The sequence below is a fragment of the Lasioglossum baleicum genome, chromosome 3, assembly GCF_051020765.1.
Source record: "Lasioglossum baleicum chromosome 3, iyLasBale1, whole genome shotgun sequence".
NCBI classification, from domain to species: domain Eukaryota; kingdom Metazoa; phylum Arthropoda; class Insecta; order Hymenoptera; family Halictidae; genus Lasioglossum; species Lasioglossum baleicum.
The window spans coordinates 14,496,465-14,523,885 of NC_134931.1; the positions used below are offsets into that span (position 1 = coordinate 14,496,465).

General features: G+C 37.3%; 2 protein-coding genes across 11 annotated transcripts in view; one reads left to right on the top strand and one right to left on the bottom strand.

Moving 5' to 3' along the window:
- LOC143207390 (uncharacterized) overlaps positions 1 to 24,867 on the top strand; it is an 84,021-nt gene extending 59,154 nt beyond the window's left edge. For 2 of the 3 annotated variants that reach the window (XM_076420818.1, XM_076420819.1), the window contains 4 exons: positions 1,594 to 1,821; positions 3,542 to 3,793; positions 9,570 to 9,700; positions 12,909 to 24,867. In XM_076420818.1, the coding sequence (XP_076276933.1) occupies positions 1,594 to 1,821; positions 3,542 to 3,793; positions 9,570 to 9,700; positions 12,909 to 13,019 (722 nt within the window). In that variant the 3' untranslated portion in view covers positions 13,020 to 24,867. The remainder of the gene's footprint in view (positions 1 to 1,593; positions 1,822 to 3,541; positions 3,794 to 9,569; positions 9,701 to 12,908) is intronic. The other variant, XM_076420820.1, reaches the window with a different exon arrangement.
- The window catches only part of LOC143207389 (uncharacterized), a 233,409-nt gene continuing 230,673 nt past the window's right edge, over positions 24,686 to 27,421 (bottom strand). For all 8 annotated transcript variants that reach the window (XM_076420815.1, XM_076420812.1, XM_076420811.1 and 5 more), the window contains one exon: positions 24,686 to 27,420. In XM_076420815.1, coding sequence (XP_076276930.1) covers positions 27,212 to 27,420 — 209 coding nt within the window. In that variant the 3' untranslated portion in view covers positions 24,686 to 27,211. The remainder of the gene's footprint in view (position 27,421) is intronic.

Below are 27,421 nucleotides of genomic sequence, written 5' to 3' on the forward strand. Positions count from 1 at the left end.
AACAAATTTCCACCGATCCGAAGGTGTACAACCATCTGCCAAAACCATGACACTAAATATTGTTACACCCTGTACATATTTCATAGTATTCAAAATAGAAAAGTCTGAAATGCAACGATCGAGGCACATTCAGGCGAGTTTAAGCCGGATCGCGAATCCATCAATATCCTAGTTTTTGAGGAGTGGATTTGACCGACGCGTATCGATTAACGATATGATCTGACAGATCCTTTAATCGGATCAGGACCGGCTCCATTTTCGTCGGTAGGTAGCAAACGCGATATACTGAAACTCTGGAGGCAATGGAAATCTCTGTCACTGTTAATCGGTTACCTTCAGAGCTTCACGTAGCGGTGGCGACGCGACGCATCGGTGGACACCTATGTACGGGCATAATTTGAAATCCGCGGCGACGACCGGTGCACCATTGTCAGCTGCGATGCTTACACGTATTACCCCCCGATATCTGCATAATATATGAATCACGAATGCTAATGACGATGGAGAAGCGCGTATCTCCACTGCCACATCCATGAGAACCGTCCCCATGGCGAGCATGCAGGAGCACACCGCGACGTCGCAAATATCGATGCGACCCGTCGTCCAGCCTCGCCCTTGTTACCGTGTATCGTTTCAGGAGTTTACTACGAGATTACCGTGAAATCTGGAACACTTCATCTTGCCTATCTGCCCCCAGAGAACCTTCTGACAGACCCATCACCCTCGGCAATATTCAGCCGATGATAACATCGCACAGGTTCTTTTATTAAGTAAGAGCTCTCCAACTACCGAACACGTGTTCTCTGAAAATATACAGGGCGGATCATAACTGGTTGTACAATCAGGCAAGAATTCGGTTCGATCTGGATTAGATCAAAATACTTACTAAAAGAAATGCTTCTTTCATAGGGTCTACAGTACCTATCGCATTACAGAACGTTTTATGGATCACGTAACTGAGAGATTTGCTTTCGTTTATCACAAGTTTAGACCTTTTCAGAATTTGTTTACTTATTCATAAATAGACTGCGGATTTTATGCATTCATGACAAAAATAGGCACGTGCAATTTAAAGCAGTGAACGTATTAAAAAGATTTAAGGACATCAGTGTATATTAGTTTGAACAGTATAAGATAATTAGGAGAAGAAAAAATTTGCTAGGTGGCCCCTGTTTTTTGCAATTGATGTAGAAATTTTTTAGTTTGCACAAAGATCCGCAGTCTATTCGTACACAAATGAGAACCAAAATTCATACGTTGGGTTAAAAGCAGATTTTCTTTTTTCACATCAGATTCACAACTTGGAAAGAGATACAGTGAATATTCGATCTAATAAAATTGCCAATCCTCTCCACTGCGGGGCAAGAAAGAACAGAACTTAGGTTTTGTTTGAATAAATTCCAGTTTTGATCTACATTCGAAGATTGGCAAGATGAACGCCACACGTGTTCGTCAGCCAAAAAAATCGATTGGGTCTGGATTAGATCACCGTTAGAGTGACGAATGAAAAGATGACAGCCCCGGTCTCTCAGTGTGTGTTTTACGATATGGATGCACAATAAACGACGTGATTTTTTTTATTTATTTTCCCAGATGTAAACAATGAATCCTGCCCGCCCCTGAATCCAGAGGGTCGGGGTTATTTAATGTGTTCTCGTTTGGCACCGCCTAAGTCGTGGAGAGGTAGACCAAAGGCGACCAATCGTCCTGGTACCAAGTGTTTCTTGAAGTGTCCCTACGGGTATCAGCTTCACGGAGAATACGAATTAACTTGTCGGTCAGACGGCACATGGGACGGGCCGAAACACGGCGAGTGTGTCAGTGAGTAAAATTATCGTGGACAATTCTCTAAGCCACCGGCGAAATCATTCCATATCGATTCAAAGATGCCATACCAATTACAGTCGAAACTCGGTAATTCGAGTTTCGAGGGAGTGGACATTTGAAGTGTACTCAGAGGTTGGAATTACCGAGGTTCGACTGTGCTTCATTTCGTAGATATCATGCAGAAAATGTCTACCAAGACCTGCGGATATTCGTGCACTTGTATAAGTCGAAATTCTTCCGAAAGAATATAATTTAATTGTATAAATTGAAATTGTTTAAATATCCGCAGTTTAATTAGAGGATACTCGGATCGATATTAAATGTTTTATATTTGAACAATTTCACTGACCACTGCTGCACAAAGCCAACTGATCGCAGAAAATGTCTACCAAAACCTGCAGATATTCGTGCATTCGAATAAGTTGAAATTCATCTTTTCGATCTCGCTGGAAATTGTATAAATATCCGCAGTTTAATTAGAGGATACTCAGATCGATATTAAATGTTTTATATTTGAACGATTTCACTGACCACTGCTACACAAAGCTAACTGATAGCAGATACGCCTGGCTTCAGTGTTGCTGAAAGGTGCAGTGATGAGTAACTCAGATGGAACAAGACAAAGGGATTCATTAGCCAATAAGACGATTACCGAATCATGTTCATTGATCTGTATAATCGCCTTACCAATCTGCGGTAGTACAACTATATGTAAAGAAGCATTAGAAGCCTTGCATCATTCGCTAAAATATTCTGTGTAAGGCACCTAATCTCTCACCTAGAATAACTTCTAAATTATTTCTACACTATGGTGGTGTACACGACTTCTTTATAACTGGAGGCGTTTCGGAGATTTAGAGGTTAACTAATAATGAATGGGATTCAAGGAATGAAAACATTAGATTTGTGGGGTGTGTCATTTCTCTGTTCATTCGCTGTTGCATTCTTCGTCAATAGCGAACCTAGATCCCTACCATCTCCCCTAGATCCGAAACAATTTCGACACCCTGATATTGGATGATTGCAAAAGTTCCTATACAATTTTCGCAGACCTCAAGACCTTCTTTAACCCACGGACAGCGGATCATTTTTATAATTATATTATTGATGATGTCAAAGTCTGCACGGACTAGTTTATTTATCAATTTTTTAAAACACATTTTTAAAAGCCTTCTCGTAGATACGTCAATCTTTCTATTATTCGCCGGAAACTAAGCAATTGCTCCGCTGTCGGAGGGTTAAAGGAAAAATCACGCAGTTTTTACGAGAAAGAAATCTACTAGCTTACGAAACGTTGACAGACAATTGTAAAGAGTAATGATGACTAGACTGCGGATCTAAGGAGCAAAATAAAAAATGTTTGCATTGGTTGCAAGACACAGGAGTGAAATACAAATTTCTTTCTTCTTTTAATTATTTGATTAAGCTGTAACCAATACGCTGATGTCTTTAAATCTTTTTAATATGTCCACTGCTTTAAAGTGTGCTTACCAATTTTTGCCATAAATACATGAAATCCGCAGTCTAATGATGACTAAATAACTGATTTATAAAATTATTTGCAACCCCTTGTGTTTCACTATTAAATCAAGCAGGATCTTTTGGAATAATCTAACACATTGCTCAGTAATCACGTCAATCCATTTGCTGGGATGCATACAAGAAATATATGGCGAACAAATTTCAGTACACAATGGTTTGCTGGTTTTTCCAGGGTACAGCAAGCCCCGCTTAGAGTGTCCGAATGACGTGATCGCCGAATTGTCACCAGGCCGAGACGAAGCATTTGTGACATTCGATCAACCATCAACGGATCTCGACTGGTTCCGGTACGTTAGGTCGAAGCCATCCTGGGGCACTAGGTTAGAAGCGAACCTAACTCCTGGCGTACACGAGATCACATTCTTCGCCCGACACCCGGTATCGAAGAAACAAGCAAGCTGCGTGTTGCGCATCATCATCAAAGGTGATTAATTAACGCATGTGCATGTCATCGAAACTCACGGAATCATAATCGGTATTGATCATCTAACAGCGCTTCCAATCAACAAGCGATTCTGTCCGCAAGTTCGAAGGACAAGATCAGGAACAATTAATCTTCCTTAGTTGAGGGACTGTTTCGCGGGAAGCCACATGCAAATAGCCTTCTCCCCTTTGTACAATTAAATTGCTGGCATTATTTATGACCTGCTCAACCCCTGCATTATCATACCGTGTCACGCGGTGATCGGGACAATACTGAATCGATAGTGCCCAAACCGTAAATTATGTCACCGTTACCGATGCGATCAAGCTCAATATGTGACGATTCAAGATTTGCGAAACAAACTTTTCTTTCTAATTATCGTTATCTAATTGAGCCGTTTATTTTGAAAGTGGCCAAAGTCCATTTTCGAGAAAAATCAAGCTAGCAATTTTAACATTTACATTTCCACGTTATCTTTTTATTCTGAAGTCTAATTGTAACTAATATATTTAAAATCATACAGATTTTGTAAAAGGAAATTAGCTGGTTAATAGAATGATACAAATTTTTATTTTGAAAGTGGCCCAAGTTTATTTGTCAGTTGTTTGATAGACCATAAATTGTTAGTATCAGGACATTCGTTTTTATCGAATGACAGAGATTTTAGCGTCGTAGAAATGTCATTAAAGAAAAATAATTTACTGTTTGTCCCCCAAGATTATTATAATGTTATCAAGAAGTGCCGGAAAGGTAATAACTTTATTTTAAATGAAATGAAACAAGAGGATTTCATATCAACAAGGTTTTTCGAGGATGCAATTTTTAAAAGGGTAAAGAATTCTAACGGAGAAATAATAAATTGGTTAAAAGTATGCTGGATGCGTTTTTTGAGAAATGAACCATATAAAATTTTCCATAAGATATATATATCAATGGATGAGAATGCAGAGTTTAAAATACTGAATTTATTACCACGTCAGAAGATGGTGGTTAGAAGATTTCCTGAATTGCATAAATGGTGTCTTTCAAGTTTTGTAATGAAATATAAAACAAATTGAATATTGTTTTTTCAATTTGAAGCATTTTAAATTATATCGAATGGACTCGGGCTGCTTCAAATTTGATGACAAATCTAGTTGTTAATTTTGAAATTGGCTTGAGTCCAATCTTGGTAAGAAGACATATTATTCACTTAGTAATTGCTATTATTTTCATAGGAATTGTAAGTTTAACTCTCTTAGATACACTGAAGGAGTGTGATACATTGGTATCCTATACGTATATTTTTCATTTCATTGAAACGCAAACTCTTAAATATCTTAATTTAAACTTAAATGGACTTATAGGCCACTTTCAAAATAAACGGCTCAATTAAGAGACTCGGAAAAAATTCCAGTCAGGTAAATAATATCTTAATTAAAATTAATAAAATTGATAAAAATCGAGCCGAGAATACAGAAAAAAATACAAGAAATATTTACTCGGTAAATTAAAAATATCGACTAAACACTTATTGTTAGATTTCGTTGACATTTATTTATTCTGAAATTCCAATTTCTGCAGTAATTGATGTTCAGCTGATTTCAAACAATTCTACGACGAGACAATAATCTCCGAATTTGCATTCTACTCTTATTGACAATATTCCTCCTCCTCCTCTCTAGACTTTCATATTCACTAATTATTTATCCTCTCGTGCTTAGTTCGCTGGAAGTTACCTTTGCCTCACTGTCGTTTAATTAACTCGTTTTCCATTGCTCGAAACCGGAGTGAAAATTAAAAACGATGATTTTAGGTATGCTCGAGTCGTCGCGAAGGATAACTTTTCGCGAACGTTTCCTTCGTCTACGAAACCATTGCGCGGAACAGTCACGAACTCGTTCGGAAGCGTTGTTTGAGAAGGCATAATGGGTTCTCCCTACTTTTGCAAGAGAAAGAATTATGAGATTTAGATCGCGTGCTTGCATCTCTTCATTTCTGAAAAAAATTAAAATTTCTCAACAATTTGAAAATGAACAGTAATCGGAATATTTCAAGTGACTAAATGTATGACATCTGCATGCGAAAAATTTGTTGAATGTTCACAAAGAACGAGGCTTTAAAAATCAACTGTAGAAAAGAATCTAATTTTTATAGTCCGAAAAAAATCAGGTTCAAAAAATTAACTTAATGTTCACAAAAGTGAAACTCGGAAAATCAATAATGAAAATGAATCGACATTTTTAATATTCGCGAGGCTAAAAAATCAGCGTTAAAAAGAACGAGGTTCTAAGAATTAACGACATTGCTGTTTTTCCGTCCGGAAAAGATTTCTTAACGTTCACAAAGAGTGAATCTCGAAAAATCGGTAATAAAAATGTTCTCTGATGTTCTCTAAGTAATGAACTCTAAAAATTGGCGCTAAAACGGATCGATTTTTTGGAAGGTTTCGATACCGTGCCCGTTAGCACGTGATGGTGTCTTTCGGGAAAAAGAGAGCAGCCATTAAAAAGGTTTCTCGAGCGGCCATTAACGGCAGCGTTAGAAGATGCTTGAACCGCACACGATGATGACGTGTTACCGTCGTACTTTTCGCGTGGTGTCGTCGCGTCTCGGTGCCAAGAAGACATTTCGCCAGGTGAAATGCGCTCTCCGCTCTCTGCTCTCGCATGTACACGCGGTCTAGCGCAGTCGTCGTATGCAAATTTCGCATTGCGGCTCAAAGAAGTTTTCCTCCATTTCCTGGAATCTCAGCCGACGCTTTAATTAAATGCGTTTCCGGGATGGGGTTCGCCACAATGCTATACATATAACCTCCGGATCGTCTCACCCAGCCAATTAGACTATTCGATGACTCCGACTGAATGCTTCACTAATTCTTGCCGACGGGTACTAAACTCCCTCCGATTAAAGTCCCAGCTTGTATTTACAATTTTCTTAATCGACCCTTAGTCATCGTAACTCCTGCATCGTGAAATGGTGCGAGAAATCACACTGACAGTTGTAAAGGCTCATCAAATAAGAACTATACGCTTATACGTCACCACTAAAAATTGCTGTACCATTATTCACAATATTGTTTACATTATCAAATATGTTGGTATCTAATGAATAGACTGGGGATTTTATGCATTCACGATAAAAATGGGAACATACAATTTAAAGCCGTGGACATGTTACAAATATTTAAAGGCATCAATGTATTAGTTTCAGCTTAATGGGATCATTAAAAGAAGAATACAATTTTTATTTGGCTCCTGTGTCCCGCGATCAATGCAAAAATTATTTATTTTGCATAAAGATCCGCACTCTACTAATCAAATACTATACATTTGAGTTTCATTTTGCGTACATATGTATACAGGGTGAGTCACCTAACGTTATCACCGCAAATATCTTTGTTGTTTTCAAAGATACGTTAAATGTCTTCAGGACAAAGTTGAATGGTAAAATGTTGTTATATATGAATGGTATGTTTCCAAACGTGATTCCGCTGTCTTACTCAATGATTGAAAGGTGTGACATGATAACGGTTTACTGTGAATGTAGACAAAATGCATTGCTGGCCCGATTGCTTTATGAAGAAAGGCACCCTGAGCGAAACACTCCTTCTAGGATGACTTTTACTAATATCTACAAGTTATTTAGAAATACTGGAAGTGTAAATGTAAGAAAGCAAGCATAAGTCAAATTAGCGTAATACGAGTTCTGGCCTGACATAAATTTCATCCGTTTCACATATCGCTACATCAGGAATTCATCAGGTTTTTTCTGTCCGTGACCTTGAATGACCTTGAGCAATTATAGTCACTGAATTCGTAATGAAAGGGACTATCATCGCAGATGTTTAAAAAAGGGGGTTCCATATAAAAAAAATTTGCCACCGAACAGACAAACAAACAAACAAGGAAGCGAGCTAATAAAAACGTGGTAAAAAAATGAAGGTGACCTTGATATCTCTAAAAAAAAATTACATAAACAAAAAATTTTTTGGTTTCGTATGAGCCCCATTTTACCATTCAACTTTGTCGTCGAGACGTGTAATGTATCTTTGGAAACAACAAAGATATTTCAGGTGATAACGTTAGGTGACTCAACCTGTATATGTATTTTAATGTCAACCCTGTACTGGACTGTAATTACACCCCATGCATGTTTTCAGTGCAAAATGTAAAGAAAACCGACTGCGTAAGTATTTGCGAAATTTTATTGGTTTTCATGACGGCAGGTGTCACATGAGAACATTGTTGTATAACAAATTTCATTGAATATATAAAAATTCTCTATAAAAAAATAATGAATTTAATAGTTTCCATTTTCATATGTGAAATATGTCTCGGATAGTATTCCTAAGGGAACTTTGGAAATTTTCCAGTCGGCAATTTTTTATGTACATACGTTTTCATTAGTCTGGAGTGCATTTACACAGGTATTATATCAATTTCATATCCACAAAATGAAAAAAAAAACATATACAATGGAATTATTCTAGGTCGGAAGAAATGTTTAATTTTCAAGTTAAAATAGCTCCGAGTGCAAATGGTTGAAGGGGTCCGCGTGCTTTAGTATAAACAAATTAAAGTCCTGCTCTTTCGAGTCCTTTTCACTTGCGATCATGGAATGTCTATTCACTATTCACAGCTGATCAATAATTCGATGAAGTGCATGACAGTGGAAGAAAGGTGTTCTGCCGCGTTCTATCTACGATAAACAGCCAATGTATCAGTTCGTCAGGAAATCGGGCTACTTTGTCGGGAAGCTCACCACCCCGGGATAACTTCTCGACCGTAGCGGAAACTTCATCCGGTTGCGTTTAATTAGTTTCAGTAAATTAGTTTCGGCGGGGATGGGCCGTGCGGAATCATTACAAATTCGAGCGGGTATCGAGCATTCTCCGAAATGAAGAACATTTTGCTGTAAAGAGAAGCAAGCAACTCGTTTCGCGCGCCATCTTTCGCGGAAAGTTCATGCGGTTCGACCGAGGTACACAGTAGTGGATTACTGTAAAACATGTGTGCCAGAAACGCACAGGTAAATTACCTGTTCGTTATAAAGCCGGCGAAATGAAATTGTCGTCTTGTATCCGACACGTAACTACAATAAATTCCGCAACACAATGTGACAAACACAACGCGAAATACCGGGACAAATTATATTTTACACATAATTTACGTCAAACCGGACTGCGCCAAAGCACAAAGTAATACCGGGAATACCTTCCGCTGAAAATGATTTACAATATTAGGGAACAAGCATCCGCTTAATTGTCTTTCAAAGCGACCGGACCTGTCGATTCGACTTACGATTAGCAAAGCGTTTCATCAGCTACGGGAAACTATGCTCCGAATAATGATGGTAACTAATAATAGTACCACAGTATTCGGCCAGGTTGGTCGGTGCACAATATTAATATCTGCGTACGTGTTCAATCGTTGATAGACTGCGCGTCTTCATAGAAAACGAAAATTTGTTACACTGATTACAAGCAGTAATAGCTGTATAGAAACTTCACCTCAGGAAACCAAAAGGTTTTTACTTTTTTTTGTTATATAATCCTGTGGATTTTAACGAGAACATGCGAAAAATCCAAGTTTTAATGTTAGGAATTCACTAGTTCCAAAGTTATGCGGGTTTTGAATTCGATGTTCTCGGAAACGAGGCGTCAAACGAAAAAATGTGATCCCCTTTTTCCGACTTATTTTTACACGCAGAATTGTATTCATTGTTCGCAAACGATTAAATATTGAACACGCTGCCGTGCTGTATTTTATCGTGGAATACGTGCATCTGATTCTAGGTGGTGAAGCTCCAAAAGTTAAAGACTGCCCGAAAGACATAGAGGTTACAGGGAAAAATGGGTCAGCAATAACGTGGACTGAGCCGATATTCACGGATAACGTGAAAGTGACCCACATTAGAAGCAACGAGGTCAGTATTAATCATAAAGTACTTCCTTCTCCTTAATGAAGTTTGATTCATCGCTGCAATTATCGAATGCGTAACGCTGCATTTTGCTTTCGCGAAAATAGCTTTGCATGCTTTATATCAACGTAACAGGGTAGGTACAAATCGTAATTACTCGCACGAAAGTTTCTACAATTTTTCAAAATGGTACAGTTAGAACTCATGTTTCATAACGAACCTGATTAGTACACAGCGGATTTTATGCATTTATGGAAATAATGAGTAGGTGTCATTTAAAGCAGTACAAACATCAGAATAATTTCAAACTACTGTTATATTGTTTCCACTTTGTTACAATGCTGGTAGAAAATTTTTGTTTTGCATAAATATTCGCTGTCTACTAATTAGTGAAACAGTAGTAGTTACTATTAGTTGAGCAGCACGCGTAAGTATTTGAATTTGTTTAATTTCTCATGGCTGTTTTTCAAACTAGTAATAAAATCTGTGACAGGGTCTTAATAATAGAGCAATGGAATATTAATAAATTATCAAGCAATAGAAGCTTCCAATATTATTCGCAGATAAATACACATGTTTCATTACATATGAATACGGTAATAGCTATTGATTACTGATACTTTACATTTGTTTGGTTAAGTTTCGAGTCGCGCAGAACGTTACTGCCGTTAATGGACGCATTAATTCCAATCAGTATGAAAACTACACACAGTGGTTGTTAATTTTCTACACATTTTGGGTAATGCAAGCATCGCGGACACATTTATGAAACATTAACGAATATCCGAAAATTTTTGAATATTTCACTGTCTGCAATAACCGGCAAAATTGGGAACAGGTTCAATTAAGCCATGCATAAAGAAGCTAATGCGTTGCACGCGTTGTACGTGTGAACTGCGTTCATCTAACTCATAACTTGCTGCAAATATTGAAAGAAAAAGCAAAATACAGGGTGTCTCAGCTGAAGGAGGCCACCTAAATATCTCCTTTATTTTTAATGCCACCAAAAAAAAATATTTATGGCATAATTTAAATGGTACCGAAAGAGGAATATCATAGAAGAACAATTTCTTTTGATCCGGTTATTTTTTCATAGTTTTTTCAAGGTCATCGTTATCTTTTTTCGGGAAAACTTTTTTTTTTTATTCCATCTTGTTAATGACTTAAGCATATTCAAATGTATTTTTTCAGCCGCTGTATACAATAAAAAAATATAAGTTATCCCGATAAAAAAATAACGATGACCTTGAAAAAACGTGTCAAAAAATAAAGGAGATATTTAGGTGGCCTCCTTCAGCTGAGACACCCTGTATACACCACCCTTTTCATTATAACTTTCAGCCTACTTTATGCTTGCATAAAATGATTTTTATGGATAATGAATTTACGTGATTGTATTCGAATACTTTATTTATTCAGCTAGCTGAAAAATAATTTCTTCTTATAAATTGCAGAAACATATTTCGCAATTTTAAGCATGTGAATATTGTAAGCCAGAAAAGAATAGTTTCCGTAGCCCCTATTGATAGCGATCGATGACTATATCTCAGACAGAAGAGCGTTTCAAAACTGTTACAGCTTGTCCGAAAATCAGAGTACCGTATTTTCGCAGTTAATTCGATCCGCGGTTTAGTTTGAATCGCTTGTGCAAACTGCGGAAAGCACACAAAGTTTACACAGAAAACGATCTATGTTTCTATGCAAACAACGTGTAATAATTTTGTTTGCCAACTACTTTGCGACGGTGAGCCACGTTACGTTGTGTGCCACATCGTACGTAGAATACAGAGTCGTCTCATAAATACTAGACACCTTTTATTTGCCTGGTGAATATTAAATCTCTCGTTGCATTCCGCTGACTTTCCAACGGCACAGAACTCTAACTGAAACCGGAAACAAGAAAACGTATCGTTCTGTGGAGTGCTATGAACGCGCAAACAATTTCTTCATCGCATTTACAATACTATTCAATGTTCAATAATATTAATAGAGAATTTTCCAAATTGCCGGTTTACAAAACACCGATAGTGTACTCGATTACTCTGATCTTCTTCAGTGTCGATAATTCTGAAGCAAAGCCCAATCAGTGTCGGCTAGTCCGATGTTTTGGCGAGCATGATGGTATGATTATAATGAGATTGGCAAAGCGTGATTATGGAAGAGAATACTGTAATGGTGTAATGGTTGCTCCCTAAAATGTCACGTATTTTTAAATACATGGTGCACCATTTATAAAGTAATCTATACCTGCATGTCCACTACGTGCGCGGTATTTATACAGCTTCTAGCCAATATTACCACGTTTTTATTAGCTCGTTCCTGCAAGAAGTTTGTTTCTCTCGATGACTACAACTCGATACAATCATAAAAATATTTGACCTTGAGAAAGTCGGTCAAGATCAAACTTTTTAATACCAACCGTACCACGGACCGGTTTCACATTTTTATTTTTTAATTATTGAAATTATGAAGATGCTTCCATGAGAAATTATTCAATACGTTTCTTTATTTAACACTAAACCTACCACACCACCGGTCAAAATGACCGATTCCAGATTTATTATGTTACAATTATTGAAATTATAAAAATGATTCCATAAGAAATGGTTGTATATTAATTTAATGTTGTTTTTAAATAGTATTAAATTTTCTACAAAATATATATTAATTTTGTAGATATCTTTAGTAGAGCACGTATTACAATAGAAACAGCACAATGTCTACATAAAATCAAGCTCGTTATTTTTGTAAGGGAAAATGTACCAGTTACATTTAAGGCTCAGTAGGTTTAGTGTTAATCGCGTATTGTTATAAAAATTGTGAAGAATCTAAAAAAGTTCAGTCTTGTAATGTGTTTAGAACGATGTATATCCGACACATTTTGTAGCCGATACGGTTAGTGTTAACAGATCCTTACCGATCCTAATAAGGTTGTACAAAACAGTAAAGAGAGATTTAAATTAATATTGTCACAAGCTAACTGTTCTATTATCTGATTGATTTGGATAATCGAGGTTTCACAATATCGTGACACGTTCAATATCGTTTCGTGAAAAGATACAGAAAGGAAAAAGGTTTTTAGCCAAAGTTACAGTGGCAAACGTCCACCGTCAGACATTTCCTCCTTTTACCGATTTATTTGCGCGGAATCGGCGGCTCCTTTGTAAAATCGAACTGTTTCATTCGACGAGCACGTTTCCCTTCAATGTTTCAGAGTCCTGGACGACGTTTCGACATCGGTGGGCACAGGATAGAGTACGAAGCCAGCGACGAAGCCGGTTGGTCGAGCAAGTGCGTTTTCACCGTGGTGCTCCGTCAGGAGTGAATCGCAGGGAGCGCGATCAGCTGAGCGTGAGTAGGCGAATGAGAGATGAAAGAATCGCCGAAGAAAAGGAAATCCAGGTAAATGGGGAGATCGGGGACTATGCTAGCGAGACGGAAGAATAATGATAAGGCAATATAAATGGAAACGTACGGCCACACTTCAATATGTGCGCAATGGATTTCGCAGTATCCGTAAAGTTCAAGGCGGACGGAACACGGATATTTTTCCAAGGTACAAGGTACATGTGGGCGCATGATCATTGATACAAATGCTTTCACAAATGCTCAGCACAAATGCTGAGAAGAAACCGTCGTCTTTAACCACTCAATGATAAAACTGTTCATTATATTATGTACCATTGCACAGCCTTAAATTAACCCCTTGCCGTATTTTAACCAGTCAGGCTCGCGATGAAGATTTTCAGTGTAACAAATATGAATGCTGTGTCTTTCTTTTTATTTTGTCGTTCGGAGACTCATTTCGTTTTCTCAAGGAAAAGTCAAAGCCAATTTTTTTACTATTTATAATAAGTTTTATAACATTTGGTTGTATGATCTTTTTTGCGATTTTTCAGGCAACTTACAGATTCCATGCTCGTAGAATTTCTGCGTTTTATTAGTAAAGAATCGAGTTATATGACTTTTTACGATTTTATTTGAAATGAAATTTGCAGCGCATAAAGAATGTTGAAAAGAGCGGAAAAAAGGTAATCCGATGGTACATCCTCTCTGTAAACAGCACGCAACTTTTTCTTTCGTGCACTGCATTTTTATCCTTGCTGTAATAAAAAAGCAATAGGCGATGGAAATGCGTACTCTGATTTTGCATATTTGCAAATAATAACTAGACTGCGGATTTTATGCATTTATGGGAAAAACGAGTAGGTGCCATTTAAAACAGAAAAAGTTACAATGATCTAATAATGCCGATCTAATTGTCCCAGCTTGTTAAAATGATTAAAGTAAGAATTAAACGTCTATCTGGCTCCAGTCTCTTGCAAATGGTGCAGACAATTTTTCAAATGGAAGCAACGCATGTCTACACGAAAAATGAAATTACTTTCCAAACGACGTAACAGATGAAATGAAATTAGGATAAACGTAGCCATACAAAATATATTTTTCATTTCTCTTCTTGCGACATTTTTGGGGGGAAAGAAGTTTTAATCACTGCAATTATAAAGAAAATGTTACGGCAAGGGGTTAATATGCATACTTACCACTAAACCTACCAACCATCAAAAGTTACCGATGTTTCTATTTATATTTTGTGCGATTTTTATTATAATATATACTGGAATAAAAAAATGTATTCAATCAATTTCCAAGAGAACACCTTTATCATTTCAATACAGTATTACCCCGATTAACCGGATCCCGATTCTAAACAAATATGCGTTTAAATATGACTATATTATGAAGGGAAATAAATTTTCAAAAATAAAAAATTTATTTGGCAAAATAATGTACATTTTAATTATGTAGTTATTTTATTTATGTTTTAATTTATCCGGGCTGTTTGTCTCCCGATCAAGCCGTTTAATTGAGGTCCTACTGTAATTGTAAAATAAAAAATCAAAAACCGGTCGTTTGACCGGCGCGGCGGTGGTAGGTTTAGTGTTAGGAGCATAGGGGAAAGAAATGTTTCGTTTCGTGAAAAACAATTTTTCAACAATTATTTCTATCGGCAAAACATCTTTTCACATCCGTGAAACATTATCTATTAAGGCGAGGAATGTCAATATTCGCGTTCGATTACCCTCGATGAAACAGACTATTTATTATCCAGAGTACATGCGCACATAATGTACTGGGCGGCTACGATTCGGGAGGTATTGGTGAACTTTTCCACGTCTGATTTTTCACTGCCCCGTGATCCAGGTGTTTTCGTCTCGCCTTTCCTCAGGATATAACGGGCCGCACACGCTGTACCCTACACGGTGTAATGCGAATTTATCTCGGATTCGACGGGGAGACTTGAGCGTTACCGTGAGCACGATCGACATGCTCGCAGGGAACTAGGAATTTCCGCGAAAGTGTGCAAACATTCTATAAAATCACATGTTTCAACGATCGTACGTGGTCGTCGCGCTCGCGTTCCCAAGTAAAATGAAGGAAAAGGGAAAACCGTCAATGGCAATTCGAACGTACATATATGTACATGTAGGACGATCTACAGAGTGTTCCTCGATACGCAGGACCCGCCTTCAGTAATCGATACCCTCGTTGAAAACGATTAAACGGAAATAAATTATAGCTTATTTTCTATTTGACCTGATTTCCCAATTGTTCCAGCAGGCTTTATGCGCTAGATATTAGTATCCACTTACCTTCGGAACTGTTCAAAATGGCTGCCTTACATATCAGTATTACACAGCTTACGGAACGAAGCTATCTGTTACCAGAGAGAAAGAGTCGAGTTGGTCTGCCATTTTTAATCAATACAATTTTACAGCGATTTTAATTCAGATTTTACCCAGTCTGTTCATTTAATTACTTCAACATTGGACGGTTATTTAATATCAACCGTAATGTAAGCTGTGTTTATTGCTCCATTCGTCTGTATGCTTTCGAATATTTGATTTTTATAAAATAATTTAATATTAGCCTTGCTTGGAATAAATTACGAAAATAATTGTGTTGATACTAATAGATACAGTGGGTGTAAAAAGAATTCGTACGCCCTTTAAGATAGAATAACTTTTTTATAATTTCATATAATTTTTTGTTTACGGAATAATTGCAGAGACAAGATTTTCCAAAAATAATAATTTACACGGTTACTGCAAAAATAAAAAAGGCATTTTTTAAAACTTTTTTATTCGGCCCTTAAAGAAAATTTAAAAGATATCTTTTGTAAATCTATAGTAGTTACACACATGCTGAAAATTTCATCGAAATCGATTTTAACGTACACACGAACTACAAGCGGGTAAAAATGGTGAAAATCGTAGTTTTACACGACTTTTGATCAGTTTCTGCTTAAAATCCACAGAATCATAAATCTTTCGATGCGTGTCGTTTTTTTCTGCGTCAACCGATTTCGATGAAATTTTCAGTATGTATATAACTAACATAGATCTACAAAACAAATATTTTAAATTTCCATTAAGGGCCCAAATAAAAAAATGTTTTAAAAAATGCCTTTTTTATTTTTGAAATTTTTTATTTTAAAAATGTTATTCTGTTTTAAAGGGCGTACGAATACTTTTTACACCCACTGTATACATACATATGATACATCTGAATTGATGTTAGCCAGTAAAAAATCACATACGTACATACATACATTCAGTTGTTCTTTGGTTGGTTCCAGACGCGACTAATGGGATTCGATTTATTTAATCGTGTCAGTTGAACCATTTTCAGTATCATTTTCGTTTTATGGAGGGTGAACAACTTGGTTTTGGGTCAAATTGACTCAATATCGCAGAAAATGTGGTAGCGTCGGTCGCTGGTGATCGATGCGGTGGAGGGTAAATATGTTTACCCGTTTTAAAGAGATTATTCAAAATAGTTCAGATATCTAAATAATATATTCTTTATTTTGTGGTGTACGTGATTTTTTCAATGAAATTATATTAAAATGTCAACACCGATTTTATTAGGTTGTGTAATAAATTGTTGTGTAATAAGTTGTGTGGCACTCAAGCTCCAAGTTTTTGAGTAAAGCCCATGGAGTGAAGATGGTTTGCGATGGTCACTTACACCATCGCTAATCATCTTCGCTCCATGGGCTTTACTCAAAAACTTGGAGCTTGGGTGGCACACAACTTGAGCGAGATGTCGAAAATGAATTTTTCTGACTCCTGGAATTTCCACTGAAAAAACCTGAAAATTGATTAAAATTAATTATTTCGAAAAATTGAAGCAGATAGGTTTGTAGAGCAAGAAACAGACTTGCGAATGCATATATAATATACTTTACCTAACAAAACACAAAATTGCGGGAAAAAATATAATACAAAAAACGCGGAAATTTTTTACACAACCCAATAGTTACCAGTTTAACGAAGAAAAGAAATTGTCGTTTAATTGCTGTTTCTCGCAATTTGTTTCCAAAAATTATTTTGCATAAAGATCCGCAATCTAACGATTACCAGCCGAGTTCGGTTTCATCGAGATGGTTCGTATTACCCGCATTTGCCGCGCAGGACCATTTTTAATTGCCGCCGAAGGACAAATTGACGGGCGAGGCGGGTCTCGGGTGTTTCGCCATCATGTGTAAATACTAGGGCAAAATATAGCCGTGAATTTTTATGGAAATTCGACGGCGGCAGCGTCGTGTTGTCATTTGTAGATCGAACCGACTAGATTATCGGAAGTACGTTCCCCATTTGCATGTTTGCGGGAACGCGGCTGCTGGTGTGCGTCGCGTCGATTTTTTTACCCGGTCGTCGCGCCGCACAGTGGAGTATTCGCCTCGAAAAGTCGGCCAAAATACGATTTTTCGAATCCTGCGTAAGATGAAAAATTTTGATAGTCTGGGCTATTGGAATATACGAACAACACTGTACCATTTTTATTTCTTTTAGTTATGTACTCATGTAGCGTTGTTATACGTAACGAAGGTCTTCTGTTAATTTTTTCTTTACGGACACCTTTTAGACATGTATACATTACAGTTTCCAGTAATTTTCACTTCCTTATTGTTTAACTGTTTAAAATTATTCAAGCTCGGAGATGGCCCATTATAGAATTTTCAGAAAAGAAATTTTTACGCTTCCAAGCGAGTCCCGATGTTCTTTTTTGCGCCATTGGAAACTGTAAAGGTTTCTGTGTACGCCACTATGTATTTTTTATATTGTTGTAGCTGACCTCAAGACGAATCCAATGACGCACTGCACTACATGGAAGTCTTGAAATAATGGTAAAATAGTTCGGACCAACTCTTTTCGGGGCGAATACTCCGCTGTGCACCGGTCGGTGTCATTTTTACTGGAACGACGATCGCGAATTTGTTGGACGTGCCGGATTCGCAATCGAGTCCAGGGGCCGTTTCCCATCGATCGATACGCCCCGAAATTTCGGCCCGCGATGTCCGACGGGTTAACGAAACTGCTCGCGATTAATTTCGAAATTGAACGGTTCGACGGGTCCGCTTTGCTCGCGTTCCGCCTGTCAACCGGAACAACGATAGTTTTAATCCTGTCCGCGATCGTGTAAAGGGCGGAACCGGTATCCGGATCGAAACGAACGAATTTATGGAAATTACAAAGTTCGCCGTAGAACATCAAAGTGCGCGCGACACTCGCTATATGTATACCTATTTTCCCGAGCCCGACAAGCGTGCTGCAATTACAGCGGCGACGCGGGGCTCTTTAATTCCCTTGCGATTTACGTTTTAAGTTAACTTCCCCTGGTATAACCTTCAAGCTTTACCAATTAGGCCTCACCCCTCCCCTCCCCTCACGCGCCGAATTGCTTTAATTACTCACAGTCCATCTTTTTATTCGCAGACCCTCTTAAATTCAAGCTGTTTTGGGAATTATCAGGAATTTACATCCGACGATTCTCCGAGTGGCACTTCTTGCCATTCGGAAGGTACAAATTGTGTAGAGTCGTTCAAGGTAACAGCGGGAATGTTGTAAATTGCGCTTCGCATTGTGCTTGTATCGAAAACGGCCTCAATTAGCAACTATTGTGTCGCTTTTTAACCCTCGAGCGTCGGAACATTTTTTCGCAATTGCACGGGATGAGTGGTTTACCACTAACCGTAGATCAAGTACAGTAAATTATCTTCCGATCTGTGAAACGTAAGAGCACGTTCGTTACAGAAAAAAGCAATGAACTGTATATAAACATAGTACAGTAAATCCTCGATAGTCGCGGAATATCGGTATATCGGTGTGAATCACTATTAATGCGACGCGGAGAGTCGCAGTCGCCGGCACAGTTCAAATACTTGCGCGTCCCCACACAATGTAATACCAATATAAACAATTTTTTATTATTACTTATTTTTTCATGAAACTTTCACCAATATATTTGTGACATTTTTCTAATTAAAATAAGACCAAACACGATATAATTTCAACTGTATTTAGTGGTTTAACTGACGATGAACGTTTCGGGCGCAAGGAAGGGCAGCGTATAGGAAAGAAAGAGACGCGAAGAGTCGCAGTCGCTGCGGCCGCAAGCCGTTCTCTACATTCGGCTCGGTCTTTGGACCTCAAAAAAATAGTGTCCGTCTACGAAAAATGCAAACGAATCTCCCCGAAGCTTTCGCGTTTATAGAGGATTTACTGTAGTTGAATGGCTTAACGTCTCAATTTTTGTTTCATTAAGTGAATTGCTTAGATTTTACCAAGTTTTTGTGGTTGCTGTGTTGGCGCTATGGAAATTTATTCTATTTCATGTTAACGTTGTTTATTTGTAAAGGTCGCATTAATATTGGGGTCGTTGGTGACCACACTGATTTATATGAAGTGAATCATTTATGAGCACGTCGGTATTAATATTAACATAACATAACAAGTTTATTCGAATATTCGTGTTTCACATAGAAGTCGTTTCGTATTTATTGGAACACTTTTCGTACAATAAAAAAATAATTAAACTAATTATATCATTGACAACTAAATTTAGGTGGCACAGTGAAGTCACTCATCCCGTATAATTGACAATGCTTCGGACCATTCACAGGTTTGTTTAACCATTTTTTTTAACGTATTTCTGTAGGTATTCTGTATGAACAGCTTTGTTGAATTTGTTGAATTTAATTACCTTTTGTTAACATAATTCAGTTATTTCACTTAACCAATACTTAGACAATATTTCAGGCATTAACCTGAAAAACTTTACAAAGAGTCAGTTTTTATCTTAACAATCACATTTTGCAGAAGATGTTCCTAGCATACACGTGTGAAATAAAGATCGTTGCTATTAATAATTGAGGAAAACTGAGTCAGCGAAGTTAAAAGAAATAACGCGGTTACATTTACAATTAAAGTTTCAGATACCAACGCGAACATTCGTATAATAATGTGAAACTGCAGTTCATAACTTATAATTACGTAACTACGATAAACAAGCATTAATATAGATTACAATTCGTATTAAATGTTTGTTTTAAGCGTAAAATTTAAGATGGATGTTACATTCATTGGATCGACTTCTAGCAATTTTCAATTAAAATAATTTATTGCAAGGGTTAGAATTTTAATAATAATCCTAATCAGCTGTGTAGTTCATGAAAAACTGATGTCCTAATTGAAAAAATTGTATAACGTGTGTCGTTCGTCAAATACGTTTCAGGTTGTTAATAAATTGATTGCAGACATGCTCGTAACAAATTCGTAACAGTTCAAAAGTTTTCACCTGTTTCAATCATTTATTTATTTAATTCTCCCAACGATCGTGTTCTGTGAAAAAGATTTTTATAAAATGTGTAACAAAACCGACCTTATTAGTTAAATTATCCCAGTAAAAAAAATAACTGGCGTTTTATTAATTATTTTATCAGTACAAAATAATGTCGAATTACTCGTACGTTTTGGTCGAAGCAGTTATAATCGATTTATTGAGAATACGCTTCACGTGATAGCGTGAAAGTCTCCCGAGATCAATACATCAAAACGATTTTAGATCGACATTAATGGGTTGCAGTAATTAATAATAAATGTACTACCCGAAAAATTTGTCATCAAATCAGACTTCGTTCACGAAAAATCAATGTCGATCAATATACACTTCTCCAAACATAGTGTGCCAGAATCGAAAACAAAAGAGTGAAACAAGAGCGTCTCTTAATAACAAAGTACGGTAAATATTCGATCTAAGAAAACGGGAACTGTACGATCTAAGAAAAACGAATATTGAACAGCATGGACCCGAGAGTTTTTCTTAGAACGAACATTTACTGTGATTAAATCTGAGATGGATAACGACAGTTCATAATATTCATAAAACAAGGACGTATAGAACTGATCAATTATATTAAATGCATATACATATGTGTCAACGAGCCCATCAACTTAGAAAATCGTTGAATTACATCAGAATTCACAGTTCAATTCTTCGGGGATAATCAAATACTCAGTTCACGTATCACTCTAAATTATCAAGTGGAATTTAAACGCTGTTAGTTTAACTCGTTTCAGAAAACGAATGTATGAATTAAGATGTTTTAATGAAATTAACGATGTTCATAGTATAATTTTCTGTTCCATACATTATTCACATTTCACAAAATTCGCCGATTATATGGACACGACTAAAATAATATCCTTGAATGTTTAAATTACGGCGTTTCCCTTGATAATACGAGAGAACCAAAGATGACCCGATTTAAGGGGTCAACCCATCAACCAATGCGAGAACGAGAGAACGAATTGAGTCTCTATCGGAGTGCGGATTAAAAGGCTAATTATCGATTAACCGTTTAATAACTATAGGGACAATATGTGGGAAATATAATTAGAGATCACCAAAAGTTTGTGATACCTTCAATTGTACCGAATAAGCGTTGTCGTGTTCGAAGTTGTAATTTTTAAGGGAATAATGCGGAAAGGAAACCAGGTCAGCAGTGTTTCTTTTGCGCCCGTCATTAACAGTATCGATGATTACGAAGCCTCGTGAACAGTGTTAATCATTATTAGATTACAAATGATCAAGGAACAGGTTGGTGGAAGATTTATTTTCATACAGAGACCATTGAGATTTTATTCGAATAAACTATGACTAATTAAGATAGATAGCGTGTAAAAGTTTCATCGCGTTTATTCGTTTAATTGCGTCTGATTGTATCGTTCACATTCTCCTGTCTCGATGTAATAAAGAATAGGCAAAAAATGTTTCAACACATTTATCCGTTATTCGTGAACCTTTATATGGATAATTATTTATCCACCTTCAGTTTTGTAATTTTGTAGGTCGAGACGTATTTCTGAATATGATACAAATTACACGATGTCGTAAATATTTTGAAATATAATGTTTACAGAGCTATATCTGTGGTTGTCAGGGAAAACGGAGCATGTCACAATTTCAAGACATTTGAGTTTATGCGTTAATTGAGCTTCATAGTATTGGATTTACGTATCTACCAGAAAAAAGGCAGGAAGATAAATTCGAAAGGCTCAAAAGAATAATGCAATTTAACCAAAATTTTAAACGGCAATATTTCGAAAATGAAAATATGCGATGTGCGGCGTTTTTCCTGACAACCACAGATATAGTGCCATGCCTGTCCAACTTCTTCGTCGCGAGCCATACGGTCCCCACTATCAATCGGTGCGTTCCCCCACTACTTTAGCCACTACCAATGCCATGCGCTTCCTGCGGTACGACCGTCAATCGTGTGAAATAGTGGGGGAACCTCACCTCCCATTTTAGCGGAGCAAAGAAGTGGGGAAACGTGCCAAATGAAGCTCGCAGCCGCGAGCGGGACAAGGTACATGATAAAATCTCACTTGAATCCAATCGGATGAGCAAAACAACAATATCACAATGGTAATAACAATGAAACGTAACTTTATACACGAAAAGAATTCTCGAATGCAATTCCGCTTTTACTGTTCTCCATGCAAAATTCCATAATTGAAACGTTTTGTTTTCCTGTCTAAAGCTTTTTGATCAAATTCTGCAATTTGGAAATACCTGCTTTTAATAATGTTTGTGAATTGTGCTTTCGTTCCCTGTAGAATTTACAATGTATTTTCGGAATGTTTACTATGTCACGCAATTCGTGTCTATCTGAATTACGAATGTTCCACTTTTCGCATTTCTATGTTACAATGCGTATTGTCCGACACCACGACGACGTTTCTAGACGATGCCTCTGTCATCAGCAGATTCCACCATTATCGAATAACATTGTTGCGAAGGTACTGAATCCGTAATAAGCTGAACGCAAGACAATAGGCTATCAACGCCGCGACAGAACACAGCGAGTCATAAGACTCCATCGCGTAAAACAAATATAAACACTACAGCGTATTCGATTTAATCTCGTTTGCATGCACAATAGCATTGTACCCTCCGTGTTACGCGATCACTATGCTTTCACGCTTTCGCGATTGCCAGAAGAATCTTGCGCGTTTCGTGTGTTATTTATTATTTATATAAAAATTAGACTGTGGGTTTTTATGTGATGAATACATCTAAACGGTTTCAGATTGACATTACTAGGTTGTCATAATTAATAATAATTGTACTACTCGAAAAATTTGTTATCAAATCGGAGTTTATTCACGAAAAATCAATGTCGATCAATAAACACTTCTACGAACATAGTGTGCCAGAATCGAAGATAAAAGATTGAAACAAGAGCGTCTTTTAATAACAAAGTACAGTAAATATTCGATCTAAGAAAACGGGAACTACTGTACGATCTATGAAAAATGAATATTGAATAGCATGGACCCGAGAGTTTTTCTTAGAACGAACATTTACTGTAATTAAATCTGAGATGGATAACGACAGTTCATAATATTCATAAAACAAGACCGAATAGAACTGAACAATTATATTAAATATATATATGCATACGTGTCAACGATCCATCAACTTAGAAAATCGTCGAGTTACATCGGAATTCACAGTTCAATTCTAAATTATTAAATGGAACTCAAACGCTGTTACTTTTAATTTATTTTGGTAAAAATTAGACTGTGGGTCTTTATGGAAAATCGAATTTTTATTTATTTATTTATAGCTTCCTACGACGACGTGCAAGATCAAAATGTTCACGTTCAAAGTTTTTCATATTTTCATCTTACGATCGCAAAAAGACTACGAGATTATCCAAAGAATTATGATCAAAGTGGTCCTGCTGGTTTTCAACGAGGCCATAAAAAATGCTCGCGACGACGTTGAAAGTGGATAACCTGGGTCTCGGTTATTGACATATGGCCGTTCCCTGTTAATAACGCCAAACACCCTTAAAATGCTTTAATTTTAGTTTCGTGAATTTTTCTAATTTACGTTGTAACTTTTTAGCAAAGTTTAAAACTGGCAGATTGCGAATTCAGCGTATAAAAGAGTACTTTTTTCGGTTTCTCAACATGGTAACATCAAGCGGTGCTGTTTTGATAGCTTCTTCATTACTCTCTAGCACAGTTTAAGAAAATTATACGTTGCTGCACGGGCGTGCTAATTTGCTAGTACGTTGCGTATAAGGAGCGCACTGCCTGACAATAGAAGGTTTTATACTGTCCACGTCTTCAGAGTTAATGATGGACAATTATTCTATTAATCATTCAAGCTGATACCCAAAGAAAGCTAACATCCGAACGGGTGGTCCAGTGATGCAGAATCTAGAAACATCGTGGCTGTGTCATTATCGAACCGTCTCATTATTTAATAATTTACATAAAATTCAACATGGTGATTCTTTTTAATTCTTTGTAATTTTAATTTAATTCTTTAATTTCTTTTTAATTAATTGTTGCCCTTTTCTAATCATGTACTCCTTGCATCGTATAATTTGAAGTTCTCTTGAGATGTTCCCTCCACGAATGTACCAAATTGTGCATAATCGCACAATAGATCGTTTTAATCAGGAACAATAGACGTACAGGTGAAAATTATGAAAAATTGCCGAAAGTTTACGCTAGTATATAGCTTCGTGATCGACGGTACCGACGAGATGAGGGTTCTTAGAATAAGGATCTAGGTAGTGTTAATCGTTAAGGAGCGTAATTGATAAATGAAAAAAGACCGACATAGCGTAAGTAAACATTTGTTTATTATTTATTAATACCCCCCTCCACGCCACTCGCATATCATTGTTAAAAAAAAGAACAAAACTAACAATTGTTTACCATCGTACGACATTACAATAAATGTATAAAATTTATGTATCAAATACATGTATGTATATATGTATATGTATATTACAGAAAGAATGTTGCCCGATTAATTCCTATTCGAATCTCCTATCCGAACCTCGAAAGGCAGTGCTGAATGGCAGTTTCACGCTTCGGTAACCGTAGCTGGGTCTATTCTGACCCGCGTTTTATTCCGTTCATATATATCTGACTGTATCTTGGTACATTTCACATTCGAACGTTTCTGTTCTGATTAGGAATTGATTCAGTGCTGGATAAAATTTATGCGAATATTTCAATTTTCTAGTTCAAAGTAGTAACAGTTTTTCGTCGTAATAAAGGTAAGAACTTCGAAAAACATATGGATTGTTACATTCATTAAAAAGAAGTTCATTTCCAGTTCAAATACGATCATTTCAAATTCGAAACAGTATTTTACCCAGTTCTGTACATGTTGTAAGAACATTCGCGACCATAAATGAAGTGGAGAAACAAAAATAGAATAATGCAGGTCTGTACTAGCCCAAGATCGCCACTTAGTTGCTAAAAGCATGGATTGTTCGATAATTAATATGTGGCAGTTCTAAATCCTATGAATGTACAGTCTAATTAGCATATCTTTCATAAGCTATGAAAAACATTTCCCGAGTAGTGATCTTCGACGATTAATCCCAAAAAATTGTATTAAAATATAATTCCAACGAAAATGTGGTTGAATATAAAAAGTAACTATTATTTGATAACATTCTCAGATTCTCTTAATTTGTCTAAAATCCGCAGTCTCTAGTCATCAGATGAAGTCACATAAATTGAAATTAAAATACAGGAAAATTACAATTCCACCAGCAGTTTACAAGAGCGAATGGTTTCGTGTTTCTCTGAGAAGTGACATCCACCTCGGACCATTGGAAGTCAATAAACAATAATATCGATCTCCTCGCTGTCTTCATTAAACTCTGAGTGAACGTTTCATTTGTCAAAGTGAACCAGGAATATAACTTGTAATAAGACAGATCGGTGTCAAAACACGCAGCAATTAGAACAGGTAATTAAGATGACGCCTATATTAATAATTTTAATAGATCCCGCGTGATATATTTCGAAATCTTTATTACCGGCTCAGACCAGAAAAGGTTATAAAAAGCAACTTTTCCAATAACTAAGTCTCAAGTACAAGCCGAAACATGGTAAATTTGGCAACGCTGTCTCAGTCCGACTTGAAGTCATTCGCATACGCCAGGGGTGGCCAACCTGTGGCGCATTGGACGAATACAAGTGACGCATTGCATCTTTGCGTCTACTTCGAAGGAATAAGCAACCATAACTGAATCCATTTTGATAATTTCAACGCCTGAGTGCTCTCAGTTGAACTCGTGCAGCCTTCTTACTCATCGGTTCGTCTCAATGTCTCCACAGTTTACAATTGTAGGATTCACGACAGCGATCGCCCTGCCGTCCAAGAGATCATTTATCACTAGACTGCGGATTTTATGCATTTATGACAAAAATGGGTACGTACAATTTAAAACAGTGGAGATATCAAAAAGATGCAAGGCCACCAGTGTATTAGCTTCGCCTTAACAAAATAATCAAAAGAAGAATTAAATTTTTATTCGGCATTTTTTATTTTGCATAAAGATCCGCAGTCTATTCATCACTATTCCAGATCGATGCTCCAATAAACGTGTGTCTTTCGAACTGGCTTAAATTAATTGATTTAGTTGCGTGATTGAGTCATCCCTTTTCTTCCTCTAAGCGAGGCAGATCCTACCCCTATTCCTATTTTCCAACCCCCGACAATGAACGTAAAAAGGTAGAAAACGTATGCGAACAAAATTGACGCATGATATGTAAAAGGTTGGCCACCCCTGGCATATGCAGTAACTTAATCGGACCAGCTGATCGCACCGATGTACTGTCTGTGCGCGGAGTTGCCACATCAGATGTTCCGGCCTGTACTAGATCCACTTTTGAAAGAGTCATTCTAACTTCAAAGGGTACACGAAGAATTTGAGTCACTGTAGTGTCGCAACGCGACAAATCGATCAATCGAAAGTACCCGGGGTGCTCTGGTCTCACGTCGCTGGTTAAAAGTCAAAGTTCGCTATCGGTCGGCAGAAATATCGCATAGGGTTGGTGGGGGAGGGGGGGGCTGTTCGATTCCGCAAATCCCGTTGATCAGAACGTCTCATCTAGCTCGCGAGTGCGAAATCGAATCGGCTTTAATTAGACTTAATTAAAGTGAGGAACGAACTGGTAACGCCTCCGCCGCGCCGCTCCTTCGCCAGGCCATCCCGCACAGGCAGGGAACTCTTGACATAATTTATGCGCGAGCCGCAGACCAGCCTTTCTTCGACAGTTAAATTACTTTCGGTTATTGCGGCTCGTCGGGAACAGCCGAGGTCTGGGTTAGGTCGATCCTTTACGCGCAACATTTACGCCGCGGCAATATTCTAGTCAAGACATGGCCCCGGCTGTAATGAGGAGTCGGCGTTGCTACACGATCAGTCCTCGGTGAACGTTGCTGTTGCTGGTGCTGTTCCTGTCGCTGCTGCTGCTGCTGCTGCTGCTGCTCCTGCTGATGCCGTTGCTCCCGCAGCTGTTGCAGCTCGTACTGTCTCGCGTGTCGATC